Source organism: Diplotaxodon limnothrissa, linkage group LG14 (assembly GCF_057381915.1).
Source record: "Diplotaxodon limnothrissa isolate DT_005_m linkage group LG14, D_limnothrissa_male_GT1.1, whole genome shotgun sequence".
Taxonomy (NCBI): Eukaryota; Metazoa; Chordata; class Actinopteri; order Cichliformes; family Cichlidae; genus Diplotaxodon; species Diplotaxodon limnothrissa.
In genome coordinates this window covers 36,117,744-36,136,910 of record NC_140609.1, presented here as the reverse complement: position 1 = coordinate 36,136,910, position 19,167 = coordinate 36,117,744, and the positions used below count along the sequence as shown (strand labels likewise).

Below are 19,167 nucleotides of genomic sequence, written 5' to 3'. Positions count from 1 at the left end.
TCATAAGGTCGGACAATGGTTCACATTTCAGGAACCACGATCTGCAGAGGGTTGAAGCCGCATTAGGTTTGAAACATAAGTTTGGCTCAGTTTACCACCCCCAATCCCAGGGGAAAGTGGAAAGGATGAATCAAACTCTAAAAACTAAATTGGCTAAAATCTGTGCACAGACCAAATTAGATTGGGTTAAGGCATTGCCTCTTGCATTAATGTCCATAAGATGCTCAGTAAATCAAACCTCTGGTTACACTCCATTTGAGTTGGAGCATGGCAGGCCTTTTCCTGGCCCCTCCTCTCGCCTGTTAATGTCGGATGAAGCTGATTCAGACCTCGATCCGAGGACATATTATAACATGCTCCGCAGTTTTGTTGCCCAGTATTCCTCACAGGTCGCTGAAAGAAACCAGCAAGAGCTGAAAGAGGCGGCTACACCTGGAATGGACTACGTCCTCCTGAAAGTCACAAAGAGAAAGTGGGCTGAGCCTCGCTGGACAGGCCCTTACCGCATAACAGAGCGGACCTCCCACGCTGTCAGGCTCGAAGGGAAAGGTGACACCTGGTTTCATTACACACAGTGCGCTGCTGCCACCGAACCAGGAAGAACCTTGAGAGAGGTGCAGAAGGACCTGTCAGAAGGAGCTGCAACAGCATCACCAACCACTTGAGGGAGCCCTAAACTCAACCTACAAGCCGGCTGGCTACAAAAGGGGGTGTTCTTCACACTGAACTAAACATTTTTATTTTTCTATTTTTAACATCTTTTATGACTTTGCTTTTATATTGGCTTGAGTTTTTAAGATTTACATTTTACATTGCAATAGTTTTAACCGCTGAAAGCTCATTTAAAGTTGTGTCACTGATACTTTTTGTTGCTCTTTAACTCCTAGAACACGCCCTTGGCGAGGTGGGGGGAACTGGACCACCTTTCTCTGCCCCATCATCCTCTATTAGACGACATCCAAGCTAAGTAAACATGTCTTGGCCCTTTCCCCCTGAAATGACAGGCAGGCAAAGATGTTGCGTCTTTGTTTGCTTCCTGGCCCTGGGTCTCATTCCCATTGGCATAATCCTGATCTGTGAAGGGCCCCCGACACTTCTGACACCTTCAAGTTCAAAAGCTTCGCCCCCTTCTGACAGTCCCAATCTGACAAATGTAGCCCGTAGGGTCTTGCCCAGCACTTGCTCTCCAGTTTTGCCCACGCCCGATTAATTTAGAAAAAAACGAGACACGGTTACCTCCTGTACCCCAAGTACGACTAGAATGATTACTCTCTGTGTTCCCAACAATAAAAGTTGGGTAGTTGAAATAGATTTCGCTAGCTTCCCAGTCACTCCCGTCACCAAAGACCAAGGGGGGGATCTTTTTAACCTTGCAGTACATCTCTCCTCCTCAGTGTGGTATATAACCCTGGGAGGTTGGCATCAGTGGAAGTGGTCCAGTTTAGTGTCAGAAACGGACCTCGATTGGTCCAAGCACTCTAGGGGTCAGGCTTTGCACTGGAGAAACCAAAATATGCTCAGAATAGCAAAAAAACCGGATCTTTCAGGCTTAATTTTTACCCTAAAGGATCTGGCCTTGACCTCCTCGCCAACGGATGATGAAAACTCTGATCTTGAGGGTGACGAACATTATCGTCTTTCTCTTGTTTAAATGATTCTAGAATGGTTGTTTCTCTGTGGTGTTTTGTATTAGACTTGTTATTAATTGTTTCCCTCACCCACTTCCTCTTGAAGGATATATCTGGTTGAACTGTGTCTGATCGGGTTGTGAGGGTTAAGCGATGTTCTCAGGGTCTCCGGACTTAAGCCTGAGCGAATGTGTACTCCCACCACTGGATATAAATTGTTTTTTTTTTCCACACCCCTTCCTCACGTTTTACCATATTCACTTTTGAATGTCCTTAGCAGTTACCGTTCTGGGTTTATTTTATGGTTGATTTATTCTTTCACATTTTCACGTTTATATCTCTCATTATTATAGTATACTCTGTACTCTCCACATTTTTATCATTACTTATGCTTTTTGGTTGCTGAGTTACAGGAACTGTTAATTTTGTGTCACTACCCTGGTTGCACTAACTCGTTGTATCCTTTTGTGCAGGACAGCTGTTACTGCTTTCATCGGGAACCGAGACTGCTTGCAGCCGACCCCTGGGCAGGGTGGTGCCTGGACTCTTTTCTCCTCATCTGCAATGACAGATAAAGACAAATGATAAGACCCGAGGAGTTTTTCGAGCCAGGCTTCGACACGTCTCTGTGTTCCTTTGAATGTTACTTATTTTTGTGTGTTGACCCATTTAAGATGGGTCAAAAGGGGGATTTGAAGAAAATATAATCTGATCAAACATTATTCAGCTTTAAATATTGTTCAGCTTTAAAGTTACTGTGCAACTGTGTAATAAAAATGTGTGCTCACGACTTTGGCCTTGAGAGCGATAAGAAGCGATCGCCTCATCCTGCAGGTGGAAGATATCTGCAAGCGAAGAGGCTAGAACACCCAAGGCCGCTTTCCTTTTATGGAGTTGTTTTTCTGCTAATGCAGCACTTTCCTCACAACCCCCTCCTGTAAGTTTTAGAGAATATATACCCATCCTCACAGCAAATAGGAGGAATCTCCTGATGTGAGCTGTGTTGAGAGATTGTCTCTGTCTCAATAAAAGTTCACTGATTCCCCATCTGCTGCAGGTGTCCGGTTGTCTTCATTCTCCGCCAGCCTGGTTAAGTCAATTCCTCCTTAACATCTAAAAGAACCTATTTAATGAAGGAAGACGGGTTCACTTTGTGTTTAATATTATTCTATTGCTGTTGTTGTTTTTTTTATATCCTTCACTTGCTACAGGGTTTCCTTTCTACCCTGGGAGAAATGATTATGATGTTTTGAAATTCATCATACAGACCCAGGGACAGCCACCAGATCATGCTTTAGACTCTGGCTTATACACTGATAACTATTTCATAAAAGACAACTACAACGGACAACGCTGGACATTTAAGACCGAAAGACAATTTCAAGATGAGACAGGTTGTCAGTCCAAGGACACTCGATGCATAAGACTTAAGTGCCTCGATGACCTTGAACAACTACTGAAGATAAGCGGGTGTTGGGAAAAATCCAAAATGTATTTGTCAGCCTAATCAAAGAGATGTTAGCATTGGATCCAAACCAGCGCATAACACCCTCGGAGGTTTTCCACCACCCCTTTTTCAATCCTGGCCTCTCTAAGAGTTCTCCCTGCACTGACATGAGTAGCACAGGGGGACAAAACCTTGTGGTCTCTCAGCAGCCTTCTAGTTGTAAAAGAGAAGAATCACAGAAAATCAGCTGCAGTTCCCAATACTCAGAAGAATTTTCTCAACAAGAATATGTCAACGCATCAGCCAACACATCCTCCTCTATAGATGATCTTGAAATATCTAAAGGGACCCTTTTGGGAGGTCACTACGAGGTCGAGGGTTTCCTTGGAGAAGGGCGCTTTGGTATTGTAACCAAATGTCGCAATACAAAAACCAACGAATTTGTTGCTATTAAAGTCAACGAGAGAAACCCTGAAATTCTGCAACAGGCAAAAATGGAAATTCTCATCCTGGAGCAGCTGCGAGGCTTGGATGCAGATAGATGCAACATTGTTAAATGGAACAACTTTTTCATCGACGGTGACCGCATCTGTTGTGCCAGACTGGTATCTTTGCAAGATGGCAGCTGTCGAGCTAGCGCTTGAGGAGAGAGTCTCCCTTCTCTATTTACTGTGGAGAGCAGAGCAGCGGCGTAAAAGACGTCCTCGCCGTACCTGGGTCCATCAGGTCCTCGAGACGCGTGAGCAGTTTGGTGAGTTTCACCATTTGCTACAGGAGCTGCGCCTGGATGACGGCAGATTCCAGCGATATCATCGTCTGTCACTCGGCCAGTTTGAGGACCTGCTTTCCCGCGTCGGTCCCAGAATTGCCCGCCTAGACACCAATTACAGGCGCTCAATCCCACCAGCAGAGCGCCTGTCCATCTGCCTGAGGTTAGTAAAAGTGTTTAATACGGTAGTCCTTTATTGATACCTGCGCTAATATATGCTAAACCATCCATTTATACACTGCTAACATGGATGTGCTATGCTAACAGTGAATGCTCTCGGTGTTTACCGATAGCAAACTGGTACGAGACGACTTCATAATATTTGTAGTGATACTCAGACGGTCTCATCAAGTCCCGATTTAATTCGATTTATGCTGTTATCAGTGTTTGAATGATAGCATGGCTGTGGTGTCATAGGTATGCTCTCGGTGTTTGCTGATATTAAACTTGTACTAGGACCAATGTGGGTTAATCTTTGTAGTGATACTCACTCCTTTTTTCATTTAGACCTGGTTTAATTCTGGGATAGTTGAATATTTGTTTATAATCACGGCAGATTGTTCTAGATTATATCAAATATATATCATGTAATTATCCTTATAATCCACCCATGGCTCCAACACCATTGTGAAGTTTGCTGACGACACAGTGGTGTTGGATGGATGAAGTGAAGAATCTGGCATCGTGGTGCCAGGACAACCACCTCCAGCTGAACGTCAGCAAGACCAAGGAGCTGGTGGTGGACTTCAGAAGGGGTCAGCACAGAGACTACAAGCCCATCATCATCAATGGAGCGCCAGTGGAGAGGGTGCAGTCCTTCAAGTATCTTGGTGTCCACATCTCCTCAGACCTGACATGGGCTGCCCACATTCAGGTCCAGACCAAAAAGGCTAGGCAGCGCCTGTATCACCTACGACAACTGAGGAAGTTCAGGGTCTCTCCAAAGATCCTCAGGATTTTCTATACAGGCGCTGTGGAGAGCATCCTCACACAGAACATGACATCGTGGTTTGGGAACAGCTGTGTGAAGGACCAAAAAGCTCTCCAGAGAGTGATCCGTACAGCAGAACGCTGCTGCAGGATTGCTCTCCCCCCGCTTCAGGACACCTACACCAGGAGATGCCGGACTAGAGCAGCGCAGATACTGAAGGACCCGTCCCATCCTGGCAACAAACTGTTCCAACTTCTGCAATCTGGTAGAAGGTTCCGCATCTTCCGGGCAAGGACAGAGAGACTCAAGAGGAGCTTCTATCCCCAAGCCATCCGTGCCCTAAACACACACACCCGCCCTCTCACATCATCTATAATTGACTGAGACAGGACTCTCTTCCAGACACTCTAAACCAAGGCACAATGTACATTTCAAAGTATGTCTTTGTGCCCCCTTTTCCCTGTTCATGCCCTATCAGCCCCCCTGGCTAAACTTTGCAAGATCCGCCCCTGCACAGTTACCAGCGTCAGCTACGTAGAAAAAGATCCTGGTGTAGAAAGTAATATTAAATACATTCTAACAACAGCTTATCAAGCTTAAACGTGCTGCTGTTGTTCAGCCGCTGGTTTCCTCTTTCTGGTGCAAAGTGGGCCAAAAACAAACAAGAGAGACGGACTCGCGACAGAAAAGCCGATCAGCTGATCGTTAAGCAGTTTCATGATTGAAGTAACAGCAAGAAGAGGCAGTCGCTTGTTAAGCTTAACGCAGGAATGCTTTACAAACATTCAGAGATGGACTTACACACTTGCTTTACTTCTCTCGGGGATAACTTTATGGGAGATGAAATGCCGGGTTGCTAGCGAAGCTCCAAATGCTATCCAGACCACCGACAGGTCCCGCATGCCACAGCCGCTCTATCACGTGATGCATACTGCTCCGACGTGCTAACGTTCTGAGGTGAGTTACGGCGTGTTGCAAGTTTTGCGAGGTGCTTTCGTGATATTTAATGGATCGGATTACATTTTTTATTTTTTTTATTTTTCTCCGATATCCGATCCAGTAATTTAGGTCAGTATCGGACCGATACCGATCGGATCGGTCCATCTCTAGTCACAACCATAACATTCAACAATACATGTTAAAAATGAGCAACTACAATGCTAAATAATCCAAATCCAAACGAATAAACATAAATCCTTTGCCACAAGTTATTATTTACACCAGAATGAGTTCATCATCTTCTGGAATTTCCACAGAAGAGATTAGATTAGATTAGATAGAACTTTATTAATCCCTCGGGTGGGTTCCTCTGGGAAATTCGATTTCCAAAAAAGCACAGCACCGACAGAAGTTACAGAGTTACAGAATATTTTATATATATATATATATATATATATATATATATATATATATATATATATACACAGAGACAATATAAATAAAATATACGAAGGGGATAAATAGAATAAATAGGAATAAAAATAAAAATACAAGTGAATTGCACATTTCAAGTATTGAGTCTATTGCACCGTTGACTATTTACAAAAGTATTGCACAAAAGGTATTGCACAGTGAGGTGAAGAGGCACTACAGCTTAGTTGTTGCCCCCTTCCTTTGTCCTCCTGTTTCCCCTCCCTCTCCCCTCCAGGGAGGAGTTAAACAGTCTGATGGCGTGTGGGACAAAGGAGTTTTTAAGTCTGTTAGTTCTTGTCTTTGGGAGAAGCAACCTGTCACTGAACAGACTCTTCTGGTTGTTAATGGCCGTGTGCAGAGGATGTCTGGCATTGTCCATAATGTCCATCAGTTTCTTTAATGTCCTTTTCTCTGCCACTGTCACCAGAGTGTCCAGCTTCATGCCGACCACAGAGCTAGCCCTCCTGATCAGTTTCTCCAGCCTGGATGAGTCCTTCTTTGCTGTGCTGCTCCCCCAGCACACCACAGCATAGAAAAGTACTCCAGCAACCACCGACTGGTAAAACATCCTCAGGAGCTTCCTGCAGATGTTAAAAGACCTCAGCCTCCTGAGGAAGTACAGTCGGCTTTGGGCTTTTTTATACAGGTGCTCTGTGTTGCATGACCAGCAAACTGTTACATGAGCAAGACAGCCAAGGAGGTAAAGGCTTGCAGACTTAGCGGTCTGGATGTTGGATGAGAGGTTGCGGGTTTGGTGGTCGGAGATAGATGTGGATGAGATGATAAACTTTGCCTGTTCTATTTTTAAAATAATTACTTAAAATGTGTTTCTTAAAGCTTTCAGCTTTGAGGTCGGTTTCACAGTGAGCGCTCTGTTTCTATAGTCTTAAATTTAGCGCAACTAATCCCACAAGTTATCCACTTACTTTTTATAACCTTCTTCCATAAAAATGTAATTATTTAGAGCTGTTAGTTTTGGTGTTCATGAAAAAAAACCTCAAACAATCAAAGAGTGAATGTAATAAAAGCCAATACTAAGATGTTAGTTTTGAAGCAACGTCTCACACAGGAGAGCAATTTTAAATGAATTTACTTTGAAGTCCGTGTTAGACTTAATTAATGTATTTTTTTCTGTACAGTTTTAACAACAATGATGAGACTGTTTACATAAAAGCTTTTACAATTTGTTGAATGATAGGTTTGTAGCATAAACCTATTCGCTGGAACGTTAAGGACAATTCAACTGCACAGCAAAAAGCATTAAACACCAAGTAGGCAAAGTTCTTCGTGTTTTGAGGGAGAGAACCACGACAAGCGCCGTTCCTTCGCTTGACCCCAGTCGCTCTCGTCCGCTCCCCCGTAACACTGCTCTTTTATTGAGGTTACATGAATATACATAGGTTCATTAACATATGACGTCTACATACAAACAAAGAGTACCTTGCCTGTGCGTTGTGTAAGTGTGCGTGTGTGTGTGTGTGGGGGGGGGTCAGAGTGTGACCCCATAAATGACTTCCCTAAACCTGCTAATCTTGAAGTCCAGCAGTTCATCTAAACAAAAGGCACTTAGCCTAAAACAGATATAGATACGTTCATCCTACCATAAAACAATAAGACAATGTACGACCTCTCCCATGCTCCCAGAATGTGGGTGTGAAAGCCAGAGCACTCTGGAATGCACACAAAGCCTTTGAAGACTATTAAGGATCACACATCCTATCACTACACAATCGATTGTACACCTCTAAGCATATATGGTTAAATATTTCTAAGCATAAATGACAATAAACAATACAAATCTAACATTGATAGGTGTGTAGTTTTTTTAAAAGTAACTATTGGTTAAAATCAGTAGTAATCTTTATTGGATAGAGAGAAAAAAATCTAATTAATACAAGAAAAAATAACTCACTAAAGAAAAGGAATACATGACTGAAAAAACACAAATTGCAATTGTGTTGAGGTAAAAGATTTACATGTGATGGTCTTGTGTTCTACATCAGTGAGGTACTAGCAAACTAACTGTAAAATAAACATCTAATCACTGTTTCACAAGAAGCTGATGAAGACATCCTTGTTGGAGTGCTTCAACCAGACTATAACTCTGTCTGAACAAATTCATCTCTTTTAACGAGGTGTGGCCATGATATGGTATCTGCAGGGCACATTCATAAAACTGCTGTTTTCAGGAATGAGGTTTATACTGTCAGGGCCTCCAGCACAGGAAAAAGTGAAATCCTGCAGCAATGATACTATAAAGATAAAAAGCTCCATACGGGCCAGAGACTCGCCAACACAGTTTCTCTTCCCTGTAGAGATACACAAAGGACTCTGATTAAAAATAATTGCTTTTCACTGTAAATATCAAGATATTTGGAAAAAAATTATTCTTTTGCATGATTTAACATGCAAAAGAACTGGATGATCAATAACTGTGTGTTGACTCTTTACCTGCAGAGAATGGCATGAATGCAGGACTTTTCTTAAAGTTGCCATTATTGTCCAAGAAGTGCTGGGGATTGAAGGACCTGGGAGTGGCCCATTGCTTTTCCTCTTTTAGCACAGAGTGCAACAGCGGAATAATTACAGTGTCCTATTCAAAACATATATCTTGTTAGTGTTGCTGCTTTCAACATTATTCTCTGACTTGATATACAATAGATTCTGTAATACACATGAGATCTTGGAATTGAGAATACCTTTGGGATTGTATAACCCCTGAAGGATATATCATTCAGTGTGTAGTGAGGGAGGCTGAGAGGGACATGGTCAAAAAAACGTTGCACTTCATGGATGACAGCAAGTGAAAAAGGGAGGGACTTCCTGTCCTCCATCCTGGGACAACGGCCTTTTCCAATAACAGTGTCAATCTCTTGCTGCATTTTCTCTGGACACAGCAAAGCAGAAATGATTACCACTCTGATTTGTTTTATACGTCCACCAAGGGACGTATTCCTAACCATAATGTATTAGTATTGAATGTATTATAAAGTAAATTCACAGTTTTACCTTGTTTTGGGGGGTATTTAATCAGCACGCTAAGAGCATATCTCAGGGTGGAGCTGGTGGTCTGTGTTCCAGCCAGAAACAGAGTCATTATTGTAGAGATCAAATTGTCATAGTGGAACTCAGTTGTGGAAATCTCCTTTTCCTGAGAGAAGAAAGTTGTCATTGTTTTTCTGTGCTTCTCTGTACTTCAATCTGTCTCTCTTTATATTTTTTCTCTTTCTGTCTGTGTGAGTGTATATTTGTGTGTGCATCTTGATCTGTTCTGGCTTCTAGCCCTTTGTTTCTGCACACCTGAGGTGAATAATCTCATCTGTTTGTCATCAGTTATTATCTTACCATCATATCTTACTTTAATAGACTTGACCCGTGTTCAGTGTCAATGTTCCCTCTGGCAGAAACATACGATTTAAGGAGTTTGCTAAAGTAGCTCGGTGCTGTGTTGTTGGTAATTTTAAATGTAAGCAACAGTATTTTAAACTGGATGTGGTATTTAATGGGTAGCCAATGCAGGTCAGCTAGAGTAATTTCCCCATGGGGATCAATAAAGTATCCATTATTATTATTATTATTATTAGAACATGGTTATGTGTGATTATTCCCAGCTCTGCTCTCCTCCTGTGTATCATTCCCTCATTATCCCTCTGTCTTTTAAGCCCTGTGTCTTCCTGTGTTTGTTGCTGGTTTGTCTGTGTTTCTTCCTCTGCATTTTCTGTGTTCCAGAGTCCATGTCCAGGGGCGTTTTCCTACACTGGCCTCTATAAAACAATATAAACAGAAAATAAGCACTAACAATATATATTTATTTCGAAACAGTTTCCCCCTTTTCATTTCTCTCCTGAGAAATGAACTAATTCCTGATTTATCCCATTAACTTTACTTGCATGTGAGAATAATAGCTAAAGTATAACAAAAGAAATCCAAAAAATAAAACCTTTCCATTGCCCAAGCATGTATGTCATCTGTCCCCTCAACGGGTTGTATATTTTCAATGTTCCCTTATTATTGTGGCATAATTACTTCTATTCACAACAAATAAATCAAACAAATAAATCAAGCTCTACGACAGCACCTCACACACACAAAGTAACTCCACCAGAGTGCCTATTTCGAGTCACTTTTGCCGGTCCAAGCCCGGTGTAACAACAGAACCCAGAGCCCCTGTCGATAGGGTGTTACAAATAAGTACTCTGAGTTCCTCCAAAATTACCGGATTCCTTCCTCTGTCTCGAAAAGGAGAAACCAGCCACCCTTTGAAGAAATGTCATTTTTGGTGCTTGTTTACACAATGGTCTTTTTCTTTTTCAGTCACTACCCAGAGCTAAACCATAGACCACTACCCAGAGCTCATTAGCTCTGGGTAGTGGTCTATGGTTAATCTGGTTAACCTATGTCCCTTGCAAGATGTGAGGGACATAGATTAACCAGTAAATGCTACTACTGCACATTCACCCAGTGTATATACTATATGTATGTGTATATATATATATATAATGTTCTTCCTCTACACCCCCCCCCCCCCCAATTTTTGCACATGTCGAGGAGCGTGTCAGGCTACATTTCACTGTGTGTTATACTTGTATAACTATGCATGTGACAAATAAAGAACCTTGAACCTTGAACCTGAAATCAAGTAAATCAAAGGCCTTACTTTTATGCTCAGCTCTCTCTTCACCAGCTGGATATCATTTACATTACTGCAACTATCACCAATCCATCTGTCAATCTCCCATGTCCCTCTCCTCTCACTTGGGAATAAAACCCTGAGATACTTAAAGCTAACCACTAGCAGCACTTGGGTGCACTTTTCCAGCTGAGAACCTTGACCTTAAACTTGGAAGCGCCAATTCTCATTTCCACCACTTCACACTTGGCTACAAACCATTCCAGTTCAAGTTGAAGGTCATCACTTGATGTAACCAACAGAACCACATAATCTGTAAAGGTCAGGGAGATTGTGAGACCCCCAAAGTGGAATCCTTCCACCACTTTGCTACACCTAGAAATTCTGTCCATAAAAAAGTGGACAGAATGACACCGCAGCAATTAAAACAACAAACGGCTGCGCGCGCTCGGAGTGCACCAGTGAAGACAATGCATTCATCATCACAGAGCATGCCGTGAGGAACACCTTCAGGAGGGTGAACACCAGGAAGGCAGCAGGACCAGATGCAATCCCTGGCCGGGTCCTGAGAGCCTGCGCTGACCAGCTAGCAGCGGTGTTCACGGAAATCTTCAACCTTTCACTGGCCCAAGCAGTGGTTCCCACGTGCTTCAAACAGTCCATCATTGTCCCTGTTCCAAAGAAACAAACAGCCCGCTTGCCACAATGACTACCGTCCAGTAGCACTGACTTCAGTTGTAATGAAGTGTTTTGAAAGACTGATAAGAGATCGCATCACTTCTTCACTTCCTGTCACCATCGACTCACTTCAGTTTGCTTACTGGACTAATCGTTCCAGAGACGACGCCATAGCTCACCTGCTCCACACATCCCTGAGTCACCTGGACACTGGCAGAGGGAGTTATGTTAGGATGCTGTTCGTGGACTACAGTTCAGCATTCAACACAATAATTCCCTCTAAGTTTTTCACCAAGTTGACGGATCTAGGACTCAGCTCATCACTGTGTCAGTGGATCCTCAACTTCCTCACAGACAGACCCCAATCAGTGAGGGTGGCAAAACAAGTCTCCATCTCACTCAGCACTGGAGTGCCTCAGGGCTGTGTTTGAAGCCCCCTGCTGTACTCACTGTACACTTATGACTGTGTAGCCACATCAGACACCACCTCCATTGTCAAGTTTGCTGACGACACTGTTGTTGTGGGCCTGATCTCCGACAACATCGAGACGGCCTACCTGGAGGAGATTAGGAACCTGGAGACCTGGTGCCAGGAGAATAATCTCCTCCTAAACATCAGCAAGACTAAGGAGCTGATCGTGGACTTCACTACAAAGCAGGCGAGGAATTACAAGCCCCTCAGTTCTACAGTGAGGCTAGTCACGTGCTCTAATGTTGTGATGTGGACATTAATGTGCTCTCTGTGCAGAGGAGTTTTTTTTGTTTCCTGTTCTCATGCTGTCCTCCCATAGGTGCCCAGCGTGAGAAGAGGTCTCTTTTTTTCCTCTTGTACTTTTCCCATTGTTGTGTAATTTTTCAGTGTTTTCTCTGCAACGCTGCCAATCTCCGACTGTATTCCCATGTGATGTCTTTGTTGTGTGTGTAAGTCGGGGGGGGGTCCTATTCCTCTGCGGGGCAACCTGCATATGGCCAATAAACCAATAAAGCATTCATTCAATTCAATCATCAGTGGCACGCCAGTGTAGAGAGTGGACAGTTTCCGATACCTGGGTGTCCACATCACTCAGGACCTGTCATTGTCCTGTCACATCAACACCCTGGTTAAGAAAGCCCGTCAGCGTCTCTTCTTCCTCAGAAGACTTAGAGACTTCCATCTGCCACTGAAGGTGCTCAAGAACTTTTACTCCTGCACCATCGAGAGCATCCTGACGGGAAACCTCTGCACCTGGTTTGGGAACAGCACCAAGCAGGACAGACGAGATCTGCAAAGACTGGTGCGCTCAGCCGAACGCATCATTCAATCAGAGCTCCCTGACCTGCTGTCCATCTACACCAAGCGGTGCAAGACCAAAGCCAGGAAGATTATGATGGACCTCTCCCATCCCAACAATGGACTCTTCTCACTGTTGAGGTCTGGGAAGCGCTTCCGCTCCCTTAAGGCCAAAACAGAGAGAATGAGGAGGAGCTTCTTCCCCCAGGCTATTCGGGCCCTGAACCAGGTGTAGGACTGGACTCTCCCACACATATCACATCACCACATGCACTCTGTTTTTTCTTCATGCACACTTCCTATAATTTATAATCTCTTTCTGCTATTTGCACATTTTTTTTACTGTAAATTTCTAAGTTAAATCTGTAAATTTTGTATAACCTGTAAATTGTAAATACTGTAAAACCACTGTCATTTTGGGCATTGCACAGCTACAAGCATTTCACCTCATGTCATACTGTGTATGGTTGCGTGTGTGACAAATAAAATTTGAATTTGAACTCTGAACTGTTGTTAAGCACATTAGTGCAAAAGACTGTAAGTTCACAGTCCCCAACCGGAAGGGGCAGGGAAACAACTCACTTGTCCACCAGTGAAACTTCCAATGTGCAGGCGAAAAACTGAGGAGATACAAGTATACTGATTGAAACTCCAGATTGGCACTGAGTCCAGACCCTCAAAAGGAGTTTGGTTCCAGAGCCTGTGCAATGTGTTGAAATAAGCCTGACCACATCTAGCTGGGGGTCTTTTAATTTAACATCATGCTCCTTACCCACTAGAAAGATAATGTTCCTTGTCCCAAAACCCTTCTTCATAGGGATTATCTGAATCAGTTTTCATTTGGTCCCTTAGCCAGGACAAGTTTGCCTTAGGAGACTCTGTCACAAACAAATTCCTCCAACAACATGCAAACCTTTCCATCACAAGAAGGCAATTCACAGAGGAGTGTTTAAAATCATTCATAGCAAGATTAGGAAATTTTTAGCACTTTAGATTATATTAATTGCCTAGATTAATAAACACAGTATTTGGAGTTTTGAGCTTTCTTTGATAAATTATGCTTAAGTTTTCCAACCTGGTTCATTTGAATAAGGAAGGAGTCTATGTAGTCTCGTGGGGAGCTGGGGTCCAATGTGTCTTTGTGTTCTTGGATCTTCATCTTGATAAACTTTCTCACTTCTTCATACTCTGCAAAAACTTTTTGATGGGGGCCAGGAAGATGGTCCATGAGTTTCGGAAAGAGGTTGTACATCTGTTGTAAAGAAACATAGCAACATACATTCTTGTGAAGAGACAATGATACATCTACTGTGTTTGGATCATTTTTACAGTATGATTTTCAAAAGACGTATATACTATTATACAAAATATGAAAACCAAATTAAAAAGCATTTCTATTTAATTTTTAATTTACCTGACCCACAGGGCTGCTGTTAACGTTTTCTATTTGAAAAAGTATGTTAAGAAGGCGTAAGAACTGCTTGTCTTCATAGCTGAACCGTTGACCAAAAACCAGGCAGCAGATCACGTTAGACACAGTACAGCTCAATAAGAATGTGGGGTCAAATGGTGCACCTGCAAGAGAAGAGGAATCATCTGTCAGATTAACTAAGGACTTCACTTTAGTTATGACATGCCCACACTTCCAACTTTCCCACTGTTTAGTCAGTTTTTTAAAGAGATTTAAAGAGTATGTTTGTTGGCACATGGCTTTCCCAAATAACAGTTTTCATGCATTTGAATGTGTTTTCTGAGATCAGTTGTTGTGCATCCTGATGTGTTAACAACCTGAAGCTCACAAAAACACTGTTTTAGTAGATCATATTGTGTTTTTTGGGTGGCTGTGGTGGGTGTCAATTCAGTACTGGAAAATAATAGGTTAGTGGCATTAGCCCACTGTGGTATGTTTCTATCTTGCTAAACTTAAGACTGATTATATTCAATTAGTGTTATAGTGTCCTGTAATATTTAGGGCATGTGAAATGACCTTTCAGCACCTGAAATTATACCTTTTAATTTATGTATGTGAGCCCTCATATGTTCACTCTCTTCTTGGATCCATTCTTCCATCCCCTTGCGTCCCATCCCAAAGTCTCTTAGAGTGGTCATTGTGAAGCGTCGCAGCTGACGCCAGCGTTCCCCGTTACTGCTCCCTATACCTGAAAGGTTAAACCACTTACCAAAGTAATGGAAGAGAAGCCATGCTGGTTCATGAAAGAATTAAACACTAGGAAACAAAATCACTTGTGCCTTGACAAAGACAACATATTTAAGTGATCACGCTTTACCATATTTCTTGTTAGGGTTGTGTATTAATGGAGTTGGGGCTCTGCCTGTGAAGTCATCTGCTTGATCCACCAAGGCTTCTTTCACAGCATCATATCCTACCAGAACTACTGTCCGCTGCCAGCCTAGGTATACTGTCATCACTGGCCCATAGGTTTCACTGAACTAAAGATAGGTAAAATGATTTATTTAAATCATTTAAATTAAATAAATCATTTATTTAAATGCGCATTCATCTGAAATTTTGTCTAAATGCCAACATGCTGTTAAAGTTAAATTTGGTGTGTTTATAGAAAGTATGCGAGTCTCCTCAAATTACGAGAAAATATATTGTACAACTTAAAAAACCGCACAAATATTTAAAAAAGTGAACTCTTACCTTAACAAAGCTTTTAAAAGGTGCTTTTTTGTCTATCTGTAGAAGGTTTCCTATGAGAGGAAGTGCAGTGGGTCCTGGAGGCAAATGCCAGTTCCTTTTGTGTTTTATATTAAACATCCACAGCAGAACTAAGATTAAACCTGCTAAGATCACAGTTGCACAAGATTCCATCCTGCTCTATATAATATAAAAACTATAAAATAATGAAAAAAAATACAAGACAGCAGCAAGTCAAGGAACTAGAAGCAAAAAGAAATTTCAACAAGACTCAGGGTTATGAGAAATATGAAGTTCACACTACAGCTACACAAATAAAGCAACAGAGAGCCCTGTTGAAAGAAGAACTCAAAGACAATATCAATTGGGATTAAGACTGCAAAGTCTAACTAAGAGTAAAACTATACTAATAGAACAGGATAAATCAAACTGTAATAAAAACAGAACTTAATATGCCAGCAACCCAAAAGCCTGGCTCCAAGACCCAGGACAGTCACACATAGATCTGTTTATATTTAACAGGGAGTTTGCGTAAGCATGGAATAGGACACTGGTGAGCTTATTGATTAACCACTCTTCTTAGTTAACCTTTAATTTATTATGTTTTTTAGAATTTTTTTAAAACTGTCAAATGTTTTATTGCGGCTCCAAAACCAACAGCAGCGGCAGGCTAGACGACACACAACAATAAACACGTTAAATGCACTTCTGAGCTATTTGTTCTTGCAATCATTTTTGATAGGTCTTTATCAATTGAGTTCTGTCTTGCTGGGGGTCACAGACTTCTGCAAAAACTGTCTAATAGGGGACGACCGTGGCTCAGGGGTTTGGGAAGCGCATCTATAACCGGGAGGTCACTGGTTCGATCCCCGGGCTCTCTGTCCAGGTCGTTGTGTCCTTGGGCAAGACACTTTACCCTACCGCCTACTGGCGGTGCGATATGGCAGCCTCGCTTCTGTCAGTCTGCCCCAGGGCACCTGTGGCTACAACTGTAGCTTACCGCTTGCTTGTGAATGCGAGAGTGAATGAATAGTGGCATTGTAAAGCGCTTTAGGTGCCTTGAATCTTTAATATGACGGCGTCTCAACTTTGGCCGGGGAAGATGCGCTCTGGGCCTTCTTCATTACTAGGTCGTGGAAGCACCGGTCGATGAAATCTTGGAGAGCGTCTAAACTCTCTTCGTTGTCCTCCAGGGTGTTGGAGATAGTTGGACAAATGTGGTTAGTTAAATGACAATTGATTAGTGTATTTGGAATACTTCAAGTTTTTTTTTTTAAATTTAGGAATACTTTAAGTTTTAAAGCGTTTTTTATATTCTATGCTACCATTTGCTTTTTTTCCCTCCAAATCTCCGGCGTCTGACGTCACCTACAGCATAATTCGCTTACCTTCTCCCGTCACTTCCATCACTTACGGTCTCACTTCCCTCCTCTATATTATTTTGAGCACAATGTTTCTTTGTTTATCTAAAAACAAATGAATTAAACTGTGTTTATATTGATATCCAATGAGTTCAACCCTTTGTGCATTGTGCAACTGAAAGAGACGTAAATACTAATTTAGTTTTTCTAAAGTGGGTTTGACCTGCAGCTCAGTAAAGCACCCCTCCGGGAGCCAAACCCATCTGTTCTCTGATTGGATAGTGAAATTTGTGATTGACATGACATCGACTAATCAGCTGAAAGGAAGAAAAATCAGGTCAAAATTTGTACTCGTAAGTTGAAACTTGAGTGCAGAGTTTCACTCTTATTTTTTTTGCTTTGTATCTGTAAACAGACCTTAACAAAAAGAATTTGTAATTTGTGTAAATATTTTTACACACACAAATCTTTTTTATGCACACACAAATTCTTATCTACAGATGCACAAAGATACGCATTCTGACTTACAACAACAACAAGATTAGGGATGGTGTACATGAGAATCGGACGTCCACTTGGAGCAACTGCATTTCTGCTTCTGCGCATTATGTGGGTGTTCCACAAATGTGCAACTTGTTGCAGCTCTTTCTGTTAAATATTAACAATTTTTAAAAAATCTCACGAGAGCACATTTCTTTTGGCTCAACATGTTGACCAAAAGCACCACACACGTGCCTTTTTTTAAAACATTGTGATTTTATGTTTCCGGCCAGTGAAATATGCATTTTTTTCATATCATGAACATAATGGTAATAAGCCTGGTTTATGTGCATGGTGGGTGTTAAAGCGAACTTTTTCTCTCTCTGTGTCTCTCTTTCTCTCTAACACACAGACACACACTGACTCAATAAAAGAATATAAATGTGGTTACATACCTCGATGACGTTCAGGCATGTAAACAATATGAGTTGCTTGTCCAAAAAACATCCAGAAAAACAGTCATTGTCTTTTAATTTCTGGAAACGATTTTTCCAGTGCTGACTCTCATAAAGGCTCACCAGCCTTGAATATGCTGATTGTGATTGCTGGGCCCAGTAATAAAACTGTTTCGATCCATAATCCAATGCAAGAGTCTTTGCATCTCTGCCATTATGACCCAAAGCAGAGCTAATCCTGGCAGGTGTGCCCATCTTCTTTTCTACTTTTACTATGAAATATCCAGCAATGACTTTGGGATCATTGTTTGTTGAATAGGCTTGAAGCCAAATCGTAACTCTAGAAAAGCCATCAATACAGCCATTTATACAGATTCCAAAAGGCTTCAGTTTGTCATAGAAGTCAACATGCCATGAAATTTGGTCCAGGATTAACATACGTGCGTCACATTAGGTGATTTCTGCGTCATTGCTCAACCCCATAAGGGTCAAGATATTTCAGTAAATGTCTCGCAGTATACTCTGCGTGACAACATAACCTGTGTAAATGCAGTTCAGCTGGTGTAGTTTTTCATCCATGGAGCCTCCCGTGTCCCTCCAGTTGATCAAAAAGAAATCGTGCCACCTCAGTCGACTCAGACTCATTCTTTCTCCAGTATAGCCACATGCGTTTTAGGTTTCTTCTGAGTGTCTGCATGCTTATCACAATACTGTCCCACCTGCTCAGTAACAGAAAATCTCCCCATGCCTCAATCCAAGCATAAAATAGAACTTAATTAATTCCGATAAACAAGCCATGTTCTCGCACTCTGATCTGCACTGCCATCCACTTCACTATGTTTTAAGGCAAACGAATATATCATGTTCAAACAATAAAAGATATGTTATAACGTGAAAACTTTATTGTTCAAACAATATAATTATCTCGTTTGTACGTTAAAGGTTTTTTGTTGTAACGTGATAATTATGTATATTGTAATAACGTAATATTTTGTCGTTCAAACGTGAAAGTATAATGTACTAACATGATAGTATATTGTACAAACATGAAAAGTATATTGTTAGAACAATAAAGTTTTCACGTATAACGTGATATACCTCTGTTGTTTTATTGCCTGGGTGTCAGCTCTACGCTTCCATAGAAAATACTATGATTTAAATTTTAAAGCAAAATTTCACACATGAGAACAATTTTTTTTTAATTTACTTTGTCCTTGTTAGGCTTTTTTTGGGGGGGGGGGGGTTGTAAAGTTTTAACAGCCATGATGAGACTATTTACATAAAAACCTTAATGATTTGTTGATAGGTGTAAAGCCATTTACAGTAGTTATTGGTTAATAATAGTAGAAATATTTATTGCCTGTAGAGGAAAAATAGTCCAATTAATACAAGAAACAATAACTCTTTTTAAAAAAAAAAGGAAACAAAAAACAATACATGACA

General features: G+C 41.6%; 1 protein-coding gene across 1 annotated transcript; it reads right to left on the bottom strand.

Moving 5' to 3' along the window:
• Nucleotides 1-7,355: 7,355 nt before the first annotated feature.
• On the bottom strand, nt 7,356-15,925 carry LOC146619309 (cytochrome P450 2F3-like). The gene is made up of 9 exons (XM_085371101.1): nt 15,432-15,925; nt 15,055-15,217; nt 14,776-14,925; nt 14,181-14,341; nt 13,842-14,018; nt 9,198-9,339; nt 8,888-9,075; nt 8,640-8,781; nt 7,356-8,497 (listed from the first exon to the last, which is right to left on the bottom strand). The coding sequence occupies exons 1-9, from the start codon at nt 15,600-15,602 to the stop codon at nt 8,316-8,318; spliced, it is 1,476 nt and encodes a 491-aa protein (XP_085227227.1). The 5' UTR covers nt 15,603-15,925; the 3' UTR covers nt 7,356-8,315.
• Between the last annotated feature and the right edge of the window lie 3,242 nt (nt 15,926-19,167).

What these genes read in the sequence shown, in the direction of transcription:
- LOC146619309 (XM_085371101.1), bottom strand. Translation starts at nt 15,602, where the DNA reads ATGGAATCTTGTGCAACTGTGATCTTAGCAGGTTTAATCTTAGTTCTG. An exon ending in CTTTTAAAAGCTTTGTTAAG is followed by an intron (nt 15,218 to 15,431) that starts GTAAGAGTTCAC and finishes ACCTATCTTTAG; the next exon opens with TTCAGTGAAACCTATGGGCC. An exon ending in TCCTTATTCAAATGAACCAG is followed by an intron (nt 9,340 to 13,841) that starts GTTGGAAAACTT and finishes TTCTTCTCTCAG; the next exon opens with GAAAAGGAGATTTCCACAAC.